Source organism: Arachis ipaensis, chromosome B3 (genome assembly GCF_059453495.1).
Source record: "Arachis ipaensis isolate K30076 ecotype BB chromosome B3, ASM5945349v1, whole genome shotgun sequence".
Lineage (NCBI taxonomy): Eukaryota > Viridiplantae > Streptophyta > Magnoliopsida > Fabales > Fabaceae > Arachis > Arachis ipaensis.
The window spans coordinates 138,484,529-138,500,988 of NC_142438.1; the positions used below are offsets into that span (position 1 = coordinate 138,484,529).

A 16,460-nucleotide genomic window follows, 5' to 3' on the forward strand; every position below is an offset into this window, starting at 1 on the left:
TACTGGCAGTAGCGGTTTACACTCACACACACACGCACGTAAACCGCTGCTGGCAGTAGCGGTTTACACTCACACACTCACACACATAAACCGCGGCTGGTTATAGCGGTTTATGCACACCTGTAAACCGCTACTAACGTAATATTGAAACAACGCATTTGCGTATTGAATTTGGAAACAATGCATTTGCGTAATATTGGAGATCAAACAATTTACTAACGTAAATTGCCCTAAATAGAAGCACAAATATAATTAACTCGATTCCCACTACTCACCATCAAGACTTTTATTTTTGTTTTATTGTTTTGGCTAAGCAACCTAACACATATATTAATTAACTAGATTATTATTAACACACATTTTTTATTATTATGAAAAAAGTAAGATCCATTTCATATAAATCACACATGCAGCATAGTCAATTCATGATAAAAAAAAATGTGTTAATTTAATGTAGGATATAAGAATAAAAAAATTGCTCAAAGATCAGAAAAATTTATTATTTTTAGTTATTAATTTAATTTTTTAGTATAGCAATTTAATAATATATTTTTAAATATTAGTGACTAATTAATAGTCAAAAAAATAAATTTTACGAACTAGCCTTTTAATATCTCTCAAAAATAAATATAACTAACATATATATATATATATATATATATATATATATATACCCAACAAGTGAGAAAAAAGATTTATATGAAAGCAAATGTTTTGTTGTAAATATTGTTAATAACTGGTGATAAAAATAGCAAAGACGATCAGAATTTTACTTTTGGCTATTGAATTGTGTACAACAATTAAATTCTAAAATCACCAAATTGGCCAATACAAAAAACTTTACCAACTCATTTCTATTTTCAATGTAGAAACTGAACAAATCAATTCTAGTTATAAGTCAACTTCAAAGATTTAATTTTATGCCTAGACTCTTTTTGGAATAAGTAAAAGTATGCTGACAGTACACAACTTTCCCATAACTTTATGTGGTCAATATTGCTACTTTGAGATGCTGAACTAAATCATCTTAATTTTAATCTATTATACATGGAATATATGTATAATAATTCTTTATAACTGATACTCCTTTAAAACTTTAAATAATGATACCTAACTCTGAATCTGATTTTTCATTTTTTCCATTTCTTTCATAAGCAAATTTACATGAAAGTAATCATTTAAGAGTAATGTTAGGGGATCAGTAACTTTTGTTATTAGTAGTCATCAAATAACCATTAATGATGATTTAATGATGTGAGATTGATGTGAAATTTCATCTAATGACTCACATTTATCTACTGATTATATGCTGGCTAAAATTCAATAAAATTACTGGCCGTAGACTTTTCTATCATTTAATTCATTGATAAATGGAGTGAATTTTACTAAAATACTATACAAATAGAAAAGCAAAAGTAGTCCTCCCCTGCCACTGTAAGAATGAATGGAATCAAATGTAAGAATTTGTTGAATAGGAATGGAAGGAGAGAGCAAATGCTGCATGCAATGCAGCACCAATCGGAAGCGCGTCTTCGTCGACGACATAGTAAGGACTATGAGCAGGGTGAATGGATCCACTCTCATCATTTCTCATTCCAACTAGAACGAAAGCTCCAGGTACCTTCTCCAAGTAAAACGCGAAATCTTCACTTCCGGTGAACACCGGTGCTACTTCTGTCTTCTCCTTTCCTACAATCATGCCTGAAACTTCCCTAACCACTTCATATATTCTCTCGTCGTTTCTCGTCGGAGGGATTGTTGGATGCTCATCGCCGTTGAAAATAACCTCCGCGCTGCACCTGTGTACTTCTGCCTGCGCTATGATTACCTGAACAAGGCTAATTTTGTAAATTAATCATGCAGCCAACTCGAGAGTGCATTCTCTCAATTATTCTGTAAAATGTCATCTCTTTGTTAAATGATTTGACTACATTTTTATTTAAAGGCTCTTTGTTATCTATTTCACGTGAAGTTGACTGCAATTGAATTTTCAGCATATTTTTTTAGTGTCACTTAAAGAGTGTAAGGTGAGATATAATACTTTACCAAAAAATTAAAAAAAAAATTGAGATCTCTACTTCCAGCTCTATGAACAAGAATGTGGTAGTTACCTCTTCGATCCTTTTCTTTAGCCAATAGAAACTCTTTCTGCTGAATGCTCTGTAAGTGCCTCCAATGGTGGCTGAATCGGGGATTATGTCCAGGGAAGATCCTGCATTCACCATGGCCACGGAAATCACCTGCCATGACAATAATTTTTTCAAATCAAAGAAAGAATGGTTTGAATAATTGAGTGTTTGAAGATCTACCTGAGAATCTAAAGGATCTGTCTCCCTTGAAACGATGTTTTGCAAGCTAATCACTGATGTTGAAGCAGCCAAAACAGGATCGAGGCAAGCTCCGTCTCTTCCGTTTATGTTAGCTTTGAAGCTTCCGCAACCGGCCAAGAACTCTCCCGGCCGCGACGCCACAACTCCTAAGGGATACTCCGGCACCAGGTGCAGGCCAAAAACAGCTGCTACATCTTCCAGCACCTTTTCGGCGATAATGTCCCTTGCTCCTGTGCCTCTTTCCTCAGCTGGTTGGAATATTAGGATCACAGTGGCCTGCATATGTTTTACAAAGTCAATAACACATTTCCTAATGTTTATCGTTTTCAACTTCTACTTTCATTACCAGCAACTTCTCCTTCATTTCTTGCAATATTTTTGCAGCTCCAAGGAGCATAGCTACATGTGCATCGTGCGCGCAAGCATGCATTTTGCCATCAACTTTGCTCTTATGGTCCCAATCAACCAGTTCCTGTTTCAATATACCATTCACTTTACCCATTTAAAACTAAACTTTTAGTCTCATTTTAGCTTAAACAATAAAATTAAAATCTGAGGTACGAAATCTGAACAAAAAGGAATAAAATGGAATATAGTATGAGGATTGTGATAGAATCCCCAACTCACACTTGCTTAAGTGGATCAGTAAGTTGACCACTCCACCAATTCAAGTTGGTTTGAGGATAGTGATACATTAATTGAATTGAAGACTTGTACAAAGCATAGAAAGGAAAGTTCAAAATTGATGTTAATGTGACCCATTTCAGTTAATATAGCAAATTGAAAACTCTGGTAGAGCCGTGGAGATCTCAAATTGGAATTGTGGGAAAGAAAAAGAAATTTAAAAAATGGAGAACAAGTGCGCGTGATTGTACCTAATTGACTTCAATGATTTTTCTCTGAAAACAATTCTAATTAAAACTTCATGACACCAACAAATATCTTCCAAAGGATGTAGTTCTCAAATTCTAAGTTGCATTTACATCAAGAAAGGCCATATAGAAATAAAATTGAAGTTGGAGTAAAAGAGAGAATTTGAAGCAATAATAATAGTTAAAAGCAGGGAACCTGAATAGGCAAAGCATCCATGTCAGCTCGGAGAGCAACAAAAGGAGGATCCCCAGAACCAATCTTTGCAACAACACCAGTGTTGGCCACAGGCCACTGGTAAGAGACACCAAGTTGATCAAGCTCATGTCTTATGAGAGCACTTGTGTTGAACTCTTCATATGCAACCTCAGGGTGTTCATGGATTTCCCTCCTTATTCTCTTCATCCACTTCAACAAGCTTGCCCTGTTTGCAAGCTCTACAATCTCATCTTGCAGTGATGATGATGATGATGATGATGAATAATAATAAGAATTAGAAGAGGTTTGGTTCGAACACAAACATTCATTGGAGAAGCATGTGGGAACAAGGAAGAAGAAAAAGAAGAGCAGAACGTGTCTTGGAGAGTCCATGTGTGGCCAAGTAGAATTGTAGATATGGAAATTTGTTAAAAAACGATAGATATATTTGTATGTATGCTATGCTTCAAAAATCATGCTTCTAATAGTAAATTGGATTTCATGAAACACCTCTTTTTTTGTAGTCTTCCTATTTTCGTCAAGGATTCGAGATTTTTTGCCTCACAATTTTCACATTCGGTTACTGTAGAAACACAATAATTTAAAAATGGGAAAATACGATGAGCCAATAGAATATTTGTACAATGTGTATAATGGAGGTTTAGAGAGTATTAGAGATATAATCATTAGTGTTATCTTTTTCTATCGGCTGAAGCTTTTGAGATGAGTGGTATCATGACATGGTATCAGAACTCTAGATCCGAAAGGTAAAGAGTTCGATCTTTGGTGAACCTGAAAATCAGTTTAAACTTTTGAGAAGATGTTTATTATCTCTAGTACTCTAGCGGGACTCTTTAAAAATTATTTTATTTGATTTAATGTTCATAATTTTATATATAATATTTATAATTACATATTTATTACACATCTAATAAATAATAATTAATAAAAATATAAAATAAGATAATTTTGAGTTTTTTAAATTAATTTTCTATTATATGTCGGATTTTTTTTACATTAAAGTTAAATTTAAAACAATTAATGGAATTAATTATGCTTTAATTAGGAACTAAGGTAGATGCATGACTAAACGAGGGCATTAACTAGTTAAAGTAGTAGTGAATAAATTTAACTGAGTAATTGTAGATCTTTTAAATGTATTAAAAAGTTTAAAACAAGTAATGTTTTGTGTAAAGAATAACTAACCTAATTAACCGTAAGTGTATCATTTGGAAAATTTATAATCTAAAATAGAACGTGTGAGATCAGTGTTACTCACTTGATGTCTGACATGTGCATTTCCAACAATGAAAAATATATATTAAATTAGTGAAGTTCTTGTAGAGGGTTACATATATCGATGGCTTCTGCGATTTTATTCTAATTTTGTGGGTCTCAAATCAAATATTCAAAGGTGATTATATTCTTCCAAAAAGAAAAAAAGATTTTCTCCAAAAATAAGAGATGCGAAATAAATCGAAAAGGACAGAACACCTATCAAAATGGCATCTTATTCAAACTCAATTGTTTATATTTTTAAATTAAGCATGCATTTCAGTCACACCAAAAGCAAGTGAAACCTAAGCGCGAACCCTTTATCCTAAAGTAACTTATTATAGCATTTTCTTATTAACTACTTTTTATTTGTTAACAACAGTATAGCAACTTTCTCTGTACTGTACCAAAAAAAAAAGGGAACTTTCTAATACTGTAATGCAATGCATGCATGCATTCCATGCCAGAAGTGGTTTTTTTTTTTTTTTTGGAACCAGATAAAAATGTTAAAATGTCTTTTTTTAAAGATATTTTTTAAAAATTAAAATTTAACACATATAATTAATTAAATTATATTATTTTTATTAAAATTAGACCGAACAAATTAGTTTAACAAAAAAATTAATAAATTAAATTTTAAACCAATATAAATTAATATTTTTATAAAAAATCATTACAATGTCTCTATTGTAAAACATAACTAAAATATTCCTATTATATATATATATATATTGAAAACTTTAAATTCTAATCCTACAACGACAAAGAAGAAAAGAGTTAGAATTTAGAATTTTCAAAATTAATATAATAATAATAATAATAATAATAATAATAATAATAATAATAATAATAATAATAAGAGTATTTTAGTTATTTTATATAATAAGAATATTATAGTCATTTTTTATAAAAAATAATATTAATTTAGATCGATTCAAAATTTGATTTACTATTTTTCGGTCAAATTAATTTGTCTGACCTAATTTTGACAAAAATAACACAATTTAAATGATTATATATATTAAATTTTAATTATTAAAAAATATTTTTTTTAAAAAATATTTTATGCATCTTTATAGGAGTATTTTTTTTTTAAGTTAGGATTCTATGCCAGAAGTTATTATTATTAGACCTAAAAATTATTATTTCCTTAATTAGACCTAAAAAGATATGCATTAAATTAAATAAAGTGCAATAATGTAATTTACCTTATATAAAAAAATATAGTTAAGGATGTATGGGATAGGAAAATGATAATGTTATTCTATTTTATTAATATCAACTTTTTTTCTATAAATTTATACAAATATATAAAAAATATAATTATTAAAAATGGGAATGGAATTATTATTTTCCATTTTTATACAATATGTTATCTGGATGATATCCTCTTTGCTTCAATTAATTGACACTGACCTCTACCTCCACATTGACATTTTCATGTCACCGCTTACTCCTCTGATCAATTATTCATATTTAGTAAATGTCGGTCTCTATATCTCATTGGATTGGATGCCTTCTTTTATAATAATAATAATAATAATAATAATAATAATAATAATAATAATATGTTCTTACTTATATATAGTGACTTTTACAACTCACCTAAATTTTCGTTTTATTTTTATATATGTTACGGATCCGACCCACGGACCCCCGCATACCCGGTTACCCGAGGACAACCCGCTTTGACACGGAGGCCCAAACACCGGCCCTTCAAAGCCTCTAACCCTAATATCTCTCTTATCCTAACCAAATAAAGATAAGATAAGATATTCACCGTCACCTATAAATAAGAGGACCCAGGTCCCCCCAGGTATTCATTCATTCCACACACTTTCTACCTCTTAGATCCATTCTGACTTGAGCGTCGGAGTGTCTTTGCAGGTACCCCCCCCCATTGCTCCAATCAAGCGACCCGGCTCCAGCACTGTCCGCGGGTTCCCGATCCACCCTTCAAACCGTACCAGAGACATCTCGTACATTGGCGCCGTCTGTGGGGAATCTGCATAAGCTGGGCCCAATGGGGGACGTCCTAGTGGAAACCCCCTCAAGCCAGGATGATTCTCAACCGATTAATCCAACCCCCGAACACCGTGAAGTCCCGAACCAAGCAAGAATAGCAAGCGCTATCCAAAACGCGAACAATCGCGACATCACGGACCAACGACACCCTGAGAAAGCCAGCGACAAAGCGGCACAGATCATCCAAGATCTCTGCCTCCGAGTCCAAGAACTTGAAGGCAAGATAACCAATAAAGGAAAACACAACAACGAGCACGGAAGCCATGCAACCTCCAGATCAAGATCTCACCGCGGTAGGTCGCCAACCCGACGACACGACCGAAGAGACGGTCGCAGCTCATCACGCGACCACAGACACGAGAAATCGCCAGAACGGCGATACAACAAGAAACACACCCGTAGCGCTTCTCGAGATCTGAGTTATCAACATTACTCGGACGAAGATCGGAGGGACCGAAATACTAAACGCACAAGAAACGACCATACAATAATGGGAGCTACACCCTTCACGGAAAGAATCCTAAGGGCAAAACTCCCCAAAGGCTTCGACAAACCTACCGACATGAAGTACGACGGAACTAAAGATCCCCAAGAGCATCTAACAGCTTTTGAGGCCAGAATGAACCTAGAGGGAGCGACCGACGCGGTCCGATGCAGAGCCTTCCCGGTAACCCTCGCCGGGCCAGCGATCAAATGGTTCAACGCCCTCCCGTACGGATCCATAGCCAGCTTCCACGATATTACACGAAAGTTCATGGCCCAGTTCACTACCAGGATCACCAAAGCCAAACACCCCATCAGCTTACTAGGGGTCACGCAAAAACAAGAAGAATCCACAAGGAAATACCTCGACCGCTTCAACGACGAATGCCTAACGGTCGACGGACTCACAGATTCCGTCGCAAGCCTTTGCCTGACCAATGGGCTAATGAACGAAGATTTTCGCAAACACCTCACCACCAGACCGGTATGGACCATGCATGAGATCCAGAACGTCGCCAAAGATTACATCAACGACGAAGAAGTCAGTCAGGTCGTTGCCGCCAACAAACGGCAGCACGGCAACGCCCAGCGCGGCAACTCGGCTTCTCACCAAAACCCCACACTCAAAGAGAATCAACGGGACCACCCCAGGCCGACCAGCCGACCACCGAGAATAGGCAAATTCTCAAACTACACGCCCCTGACAGCACCAATTACCGAGGTATACCACCAAATAGCAGATCGAGGCATCATTCCGAAAGCACGGCAACTCAAAGAAAGGACAGGAGGCAACAAGACCCTTTACTGCGAATACCACCGAGGTTACGGTCACAGAACACAAGATTGTTTCGACCTTAAAGACGCCATTGAACAAGCCATACGAGACGGCAAACTCCCAGAATTCGCCAAAATCATCAGAGAACCGAGACGCACGGAGAGAGACAGATCGTCGGAGAGGGAAGGACGTAACCCGAGAACCCAAAAGCAACCCCCGAGGGAAAACCCAGAAGAAGATCCAACCATCATAGTAAACGTCATCACAGGCAAAGACATATCAAGCAAGTCAAAACTAACAATGAAGAAAGACCTCAAGATAATGGCGGTAAGGAACCAAGTCCCAACCTCCGCGGACGACAATACGATAACGTTCTTACCAGAGGACTGCCAACACGGCACCTCAGCCGAGGACGCTCCTTTCGTCATCTCAGCTAGAATCGGAACAGGACTTGTACGAAGAATACTGGTAGACACCGGGGCAGACTCAAACATCCTTTTTCGGGGAGCCTTCGATAAACTCGGACTCCGCAACGACAACCTCCAAACACACCGCCACGGCGTCACGGGACTCGGAGACAACTTCCTCAAACCAGACGGCTCAATCACACTCCCCATCACCATAGGAACGAGCAGCCAAAAGAAGACAATTCTATCTGAATTCGTAGTCCTAAAGGACTCCACAGCCTATAACGTGATTCTCGGAAGGAAAACAATCAACGACTTCTCCGCAGTTATCTTTACCAAATACCTCCTTATGAAATTCAGAACCGACGACGGCTCCGTCGGCACCATTCACGGAGACCGAGAAGTCGCAGCCGAATGCGACAACACCAGCCTAGCCCTAAGGAAGAAATCACGAGATGCGGCCGGTGTATTCCTAGCCGATCTGGATGCCCGACAAGACGGCCAACCCAGGCCGGAACCAGAAGGGGATATGGAAAAATTACAAATAGGGCCAACCAAGGATGAGTACACCTTCATTAACAGGAACCTCCCATACGACCTCAAAGAGGAGCTCTCTCAACTCCTGAAACAAAATAGGGACCTGTTTGCATTCACACCGGCCGACATGCCGGGAATAAGCCCCGACCTAATGTCTCACCGTCTAGCCGTGGATCCCAAAGCTAAACCAATAGCACAAAGGAGAAGAAAAATGTCACCGGACCGAGCCACCGAGGTCAAAAAACAAGTTAAAGCCCTACTCGAGGCCAACTTTATCCGAGAACTCCCCTACACGACTTGGCTAGCCAACGTCGTACTGGTGAAAAAATCTAATGGGAAGTGGCGAATGTGCGTCGACTACACGGACCTCAACAAAGCTTGCCCGAAAGACGCCTTCCCCCTACCAAACATCGACGGATTGGTAGACGCTGCATCCGGTCACCGATACCTCAGCTTCATGGACGCATACTCCGGATACAACCAGATTCCGATGCACCGACCAGACGAAGAGAAAACAGCGTTCATCACCCCAGACGGGACGTACTGTTACACAGTAATGCCCTTCGGCCTAAAAAACGCTGGAGCAACCTATCAAAGACTAGTTAACAAGATATTCCGAGACTTATCCGGTAACAAATTAGAAGTCTACATAGACGACATGCTCGCCAAGACCGAATCCGGCGAACAACTAACCGACGACCTCAAAGTCATAATGAACACCCTACGAAAGCACCAGATGCGACTCAACCCGGCAAAATGCGCCTTCGGAATGGAGGCAGGAAAGTTTCTCGGCTTCATGATTACGCAACGCGGAGTTGAAGCAAACCCAGAAAAATGTCGCGCCATCCTCGAGATGACGAGCCCCAAAAACCTCAAAGACATCCAAAGGCTTACCGGCCGACTAACGGCGTTGTCACGATTTCTCGGGGCTTCGGCCCAAAAAGCGACCCCCTTCTTCAAACTAATGAAAAAAGAAGCCCCCTTCAAGTGGGAGACGGAATGTGAAGAAGCATTTCAACACTTCAAAAAGGTCCTAGCGGAACCACCAATCCTCGCCAAACCCCAGACGGGGGAAACACTTTACCTATACCTCTCCATAACGGAAGAGGCACTCGCAGCAGCACTCGTCCGTGAAAACGAGAAAAAGGAACAAAAACCCATATACTTCATAAGCAAAGTCCTACAGGACGCGGAAGCCCGCTACTCACGCTTAGAAAAGCTAGCTTTCACACTCCTTACGGCCTCCCGACGCCTACGACAATACTTCCAAGCTCATCCCGTGACGGTTCGAACCGACCAAGCGGTCAAACAGGTGTTACAGAAACCCGACCTAGCTGGAAGAATGCTAGCGTGGTCCATTGAACTATCTCAATTCCAGATCAAATTCGAACCCCGGAATGCGATCAAAGCACAAGCTATGGCCGACTTCATCGCCGAGATGACCCCGGGAAAGCTCACCCCCGAATCATGGAAACTACATGTCGACGGCTCATCAAACTCCACCTACGGAGGCGCCGGAGTCATACTCGAAAATCAAGACGGAATCACGATCGAACAGTCAGTACGATACGAATTTCCAGTATCAAACAACCAAGCAGAATACGAGGCCCTCTTGGCAGGCCTATCCTTAGCCCAGGAAGTCGGAGCAAAGGTCCTAGAAGTAAATACCGATTCACAAGTAGTCAGTTCCCAGATTAACGGAGACTACCAAACACGAGACCCCCTACTCCAACAATACCTCGCTAGGGTAAACAAACTAAGAGAAGGATTCGAACACGTCACCATACGGCACGTCCCTAGGGAACGAAATGCCAGAGCAGATCTACTCTCCAAACTGGCCAGTACCAAACCCGGACACGGTAACAAATCGTTAATCCAGGAAGTCGTTAAGACACCCTCCGTGTCAACAACAACCAATGCTCACCTAACAATTTCGAACCAGGGATCTTGGACCTACCCGATCCTGCAATACCTCCTCGATGGAACACTACCACCAGATCCCAAAGAGGAAAAGCGAATAAAGAGGGAAGCCGCCAACTATACCATTGTCGCAGGACAGCTATACAAACGCGGATTCTCGCAACCCCTGCTCAAATGCATCGAACCCGAGAACACGGAGTACATACTCCGAGAAATCCACGAAGGCTGCTGCGGTCACCACGTCGGAGGCAAGACCTTAGCCCAAAAAATCATCAGAGCAGGCTACTTCTGGCCCACGGTCATCCGAGATTCCATGCAAATAGTTAAAAACTGCGATAAATGCCAAAGACACGCCAATATCCACCAAGCCGCACCACACCAGCTCAGCACTATATCGGCAGAGCGGCCATTCGGCACTTGGGGCATCGACCTCGTCGGACCCTTCCCTACGGCACCTGGCCAACTCAGATACCTCATCGTCGCCGTAGACTACTACACTAAATGGATCGAAGCCGAACCTCTGTCCACCATAACGGCAACCCAATGCCGAAAATTCCTCTGGCGTCAGATCGTCACCCGATTAGGGATCCCCGAGATCGTCATCTCGGACAACGGAACCCAATTCACCGACAAAAAATTCAGAGAATTTTTAGAGGGGCTGCGCGTATCCCACCGTTTCAGCTCGGTAGAACATCCCCAGACAAACGGACAGGTGGAATCCGCAAACAAAATAATCGTCAAAGGACTTAAAAAGCGGCTCGACGAAGCCAAAGGGCTATGGGCCGACGAACTCGGATCGGTCCTATGGTCATACCGAACCACACCCCAAACGACAACAGGAGAAACACCTTTCCGACTAACATACGGCGTCGAGGCGGTCATCCCGGTAGAAATCGGAGACCCAAGCCCCAGGAAAACGGTAGGAGGTAACGACGAAGAAGCAGAACGAGACCTCATTGACGAAACCAGAAGCATAACTCATCTCAGGGAGCTAGCCCTCAAGCAAAGAATCAGCCTGAGATACAACCACGGAGTCATCTGGCGAGAATTCGCGGCCGACGACCTCGTCTTACGACGAAACGATATCGGTCCCCCGACCCCAGGAGAAGGGAAGCTCACCCCCAACTGGGAAGGACCATATAGAGTCAAGGCTGTAATCGGAAAAGGAGCGTACAAACTCGAACGGCTCAACGGCGACGAAGTCCCAAGAACGTGGAACGCCGCCAACTTGCGACGATACTACGCCTAGACCAACCTACAAAGGACGCACCCTCGTCCTCATTTCTGTTTTCGTACTTCTCCTACCAGTTTACAAATTCTAAGATTTTATTTCCCATCTAAGTTTTAAACTCGGGTACTCTTTCCCGCCACCAACGGAGGGTTTTAACGAGGCCCATCAATAAAAATTCCATTAGAACGGCTATTTCTATTTTCTTTAGTATCCCAAAAACGGAACAAAGACACGGCCGCAACTGGGGGACTGATCACCCCCCAGGCCCAAAAACGCGGATATCCACAAAAGAACCCGACCAAACGACGGTCCGGGAAAACAAACGAAATACACACGAAATAGTCTAAAACGGAATGCATAATTGGCCCGGACGGCCCAAAAACAACAAAACGGAACATACAAAAGGCCCGAACGGCCGACAAGTACCACTAAAACGAGAATAAAGTGTTCCAAAATCAAAATACACGGCCCCCGGCCATCCGAAAATATCCAAAAGCACAAGAAAAAATCCAAAGAGATAAAAAGTAAAAACTACTCGAGGTCAACGATCTGGCCATCACGAACTGTCTTGAAGGCCCCCATCACGGACACATCCACACCAGGAGCCAGCACTGAAGCTTGAGCCCTCATCGTTTCCTCGGTAGCCGCAATTGCGTCCTTCGCATCAGCTAGCAACTCCGTCTTCTCCCTCCTCAAGGCAGCAACCTCGGCCTTTAGAGCCTCCGACTCGGCAAGAAGCATGGCGGCCTGAGAACCTACATCGGAAGCCCGCTGCCGCTCCTCTGCCAACTGAGAGAGAAGCGAAGTTTCAACCTCGGCAAGTCGAAGGATCTCTGACCCAGCCTCCTCAGAAGACTTCACAGCCCTCTCCCTCGCAGCCTCGGCAGCCTCAAGTTCCCCCTTTAACTTGGCTACCTCAGCATGAGAATGACGAAGCTTCTTGTCCAGCAAACCGACCTGAGCCATCACAGGCTCAGCCTTCCGAACAACAACGGCAGATCGGAGGAGGGCACGATACACCGACTTGTCCTGGAACGAAACGTCGCAGCCATCAAAAAACGGCTCCGTTCCAGGCATCAAGTGCTGATCAATAAAACCCGGGGCATCGAAACGTCGATCCATCACACTGGGCACAAGACCCTCATCCTCAAAAGTTTCACTGCTCGGGTCCTCAGGCCTTTTCCTCTTCCGAGAAGCCTCAGCAGCCGTCACCACGACGACTTCAGGAGAGTTTGCAGGGCCGGGGGAAACTTGAGCATCAGCCCGCGCACCCGAGGAAATCACCTCCTGAGAAACTGGCTGAGATTCCACGGCAGGATTAGAAACAGGAGTAGCCGGGGACGACGACCCCTCTTCCTGGGCCATCGCCGCCTTCAGACGCGCCAAGGATGTCAAACCACCAGCCATCTCAACTGCAAAGGAAACAAGAGACAAAAAATCCAAGTTACGAAAACGGGAAACAAAACATAAAAAAAAATAATAAAGAACAAGCACACGCAACACACACCAACATACGACCGGCAAGCAACCGGATCGCCCATCACGTCCCGAGGATTAAGAGGACGCTCCCCAAATAACTGCCACAAGACAAGAGCGATATCCCGCTCCTCCGAAGACAAGAACTCCTTCGAAACACGAGTAAACACAGACGGACCAGCCTTAAAGTTCCAGTAAGTGGGGAACCGACGCTCACCCTCCAGCGTCAACCAAAAGGGGTGATGTCCCCCCGCGGGACGAACCTTAAAATAACCACTCTTAAAACCGTGGAAGGAGTCTTCATACAAACCGAAGATCCGACGATGGGGCTGAGCTCGGAAAGACACATACCCCTTTTTATGCTTCCCCTCCTTAGTCGGAAGAGTGCACAAGAAAAGGAAAAGAAAAACGTTTACCGAGGCAGGCAACTCTAAATAATCACAAACGAGCTCAAAAGATCGTATTGCCGCCCAGCTGTTCGGATGTAGCTGGGACGGCGCCACGGAGCACCGATTTAACAAATGCTGAACAAAAGGAGAAAAGGGAAGCCGAACACCAAGCCGGGTGAACATCGCCTCATACACCCACATCCAATCCGGCACTGACGGAGAGTCGAGGTTGGTATAGCAAACCCTCTCGTCAACCCCAGAGAGGGCAAGCTCGTAGTGGCGTTCGGCATCGCCACCCCCACAAACAGCCCCTTCATCACGGAGCCGTTGGAGGTCCGCCTCCGTCATCCGCGACGGCGTCCCCCAAACATCACTGGTGACCCAGGAAAAAAGGTCAGGGACACCCCCCGCCGGGGCCACCGGAGCCCTCACACCCTCCATCCGTCGGCGAGCCATACCTAAAATATCGACGAGCACCACCGTCAGCCAAACCTTACGGCAGAAAACGGCGGCGGGTAAAAAACCAAAAATACCGCCACCGCACACCACCAATTATACGATGGCACTCGCCCCAACCCTACTCTAGGAACCCAACAGAACTATCTAAACCACCATACAAACACCACAAAACTACTCTAAAACAGCTACACTTAGCAAAAACAAAAACAAAATGCTGCAGAAAATAAAGCAGAAGAAAGCAAAAAACAAGAGAAATGCTAACCTGATAAATCGAAGGAAGACAACCCCAAAGAAAGACGCCGCAGAAGAAGACCAACCAAAACCAAAGAAAGCGAAAATGAAGAATGGGAAACGCTGCAACTAGAAAAGAGAAGCAATAAGAGAAGTAAAAGCAGAACGAGGGAACTAAAGGAGGAAAACCAAAACGGTTTTTGAAAGAAGTACAACGACGAAAAAACCCTTAGAAAGCAAAGCAAACACAAGGGCAAAAAAGAAAAAGCACAACCTGCAATAAATACCCCCTCGAAAAAAGGTAACGCCTCGAAGAACGCAACAGACGCGACTGATACGGAAGAGTCACGTCAGACCTAAACGGTCAGACGAATCTTCCACAACACGGAGACCGAGGCACCGACCTCATCTCAACGAAACCAGACGGGCACCCGAGAATAATCGAGCCCATAACAAACGTCTCCCAGCGACAGACCGACCTCGCTCGCTCTCCCGCTGCGGGGGCAACTGTTACGGATCCGACCCACGGACCCCCGCATACCCGGTTACCCGAGGACAACCCGCTTTGACACGGAGGCCCAAACACCGGCCCTTCAAAGCCTCTAACCCTAATATCTCTCTTATCCTAACCAAATAAAGATAAGATAAGATATTCACCGTCACCTATAAATAAGAGGACCCAGGTCCCCCCAGGTATTCATTCATTCCACACACTTTCTACCTCTTAGATCCATTCTGACTTGAGCGTCGGAGTGTCTTTGCAGGTACCCCCCCCCCCCATTGCTCCAATCAAGCGACCCGGCTCCAGCACTGTCCGCGGGTTCCCGATCCACCCTTCAAACCGTATCAGAGACATCTCGTACAATATAAAACTAAGAAAAATTACTGCACTTTAATTCATCAGTATCATAAGCATGTGATGTGAATTTGAGTTATTAACATTAATATATTTGGTGCAACGGGACGAACGAGCTATAATTCAAATGAGATTGTCTCTTTATATTTATTTTTTTTTAATTTCAAAATTTTTTTTAGTGGTCCAATATCTCAACTAAATATAGCATTTGGTTCTGAAAAATAATAAGATAAGATAAAATATTGAGAATAAAAAATAAAAAATAAAAAAATAAAAATTAGTATTTTTATATTTTATTTGGTGATAAATTAGAACAAATTATAAAAGTCTAATTTATTTTCATTTTTTTCATTCAAAAAATTTGGATAAAAATATAATTATAAAAAATTAACAATAATAATAAAAAATAAAAAATAAATTATATTTTTTGTTAGTATGTTTGTGTCTTTTCTATCATAATAAATACAAAATATACTAATTCAATATCCCATTATTTCTCTTCATATCTCATTTACTAAATACCATTTTATATCTTAATTAATATCTTTATTTTAATGTCTTATACCAATAAACAAACACAGTAAAAAAAACACAAATTTATTAACGGTGTATCTTCAATAATTAACCTAGCTAATTAGGTTATTACCCAAAAAATCAATAACAACAATAAATCTTCTCAATTTTATTCTTAATTTTTTTATAAAATATAATCTCTTATCTTATATTTTTTAAGTGGAACCAAAAACATATCAAATAATAAAAAATAATACTTTACAAAAAAAAATTGAGACCATCCATCTCTCCGTACATTTTTTAATTTTTTTTTTGGTGACTGTACACTTTTTAATTTAGATATGGAAGAAGGAATGATGCAGGACATAGTTATGGAGTGTATGGGTGCTTTACGCAGTTGTGGTATCAAAAACAAATCGGACCCTCCGATTTGTGTTTAAAAAATTAAAAAAATTGCATTACACAAATCGGACCGTCCGATTTAT

The 16,460-nt window shown here is 41.5% G+C and overlaps 1 protein-coding gene across 1 annotated transcript; it reads right to left on the reverse strand.

Annotated features, from left to right (window-relative positions):
* Positions 1–1,344: 1,344 nt before the first annotated feature.
* On the reverse strand, positions 1,345–3,865 carry LOC107631435 (IAA-amino acid hydrolase ILR1-like 6). The gene is made up of 5 exons (XM_016334878.3): positions 3,399–3,865; positions 2,677–2,802; positions 2,310–2,606; positions 2,112–2,240; positions 1,345–1,828 (listed from the first exon to the last, which is right to left on the reverse strand). The coding sequence occupies exons 1-5, from the start codon at positions 3,789–3,791 to the stop codon at positions 1,451–1,453; spliced, it is 1,323 nt and encodes a 440-aa protein (XP_016190364.1). The 5' UTR covers positions 3,792–3,865; the 3' UTR covers positions 1,345–1,450.
* Positions 3,866–16,460: the final 12,595 nt, after the last annotated feature.

Bases quoted from the DNA above. Each gene is read 5' to 3' on its own strand.
- LOC107631435 (XM_016334878.3), bottom strand. From the start codon at position 3,791: ATGGACTCTCCAAGACACGTTCTGCTCTTCTTTTTCTTCTTCCTTGTT. The intron at 2,803-3,398 runs GTTCCCTGCTTT...ATATTGAAACAG, and splicing joins TGGATGCTTTGCCTATTCAG to GAACTGGTTGATTGGGACCA. The intron at 2,607-2,676 runs GTAATGAAAGTA...AAACATATGCAG, and splicing joins AAATGAAGGAGAAGTTGCTG to GCCACTGTGATCCTAATATT.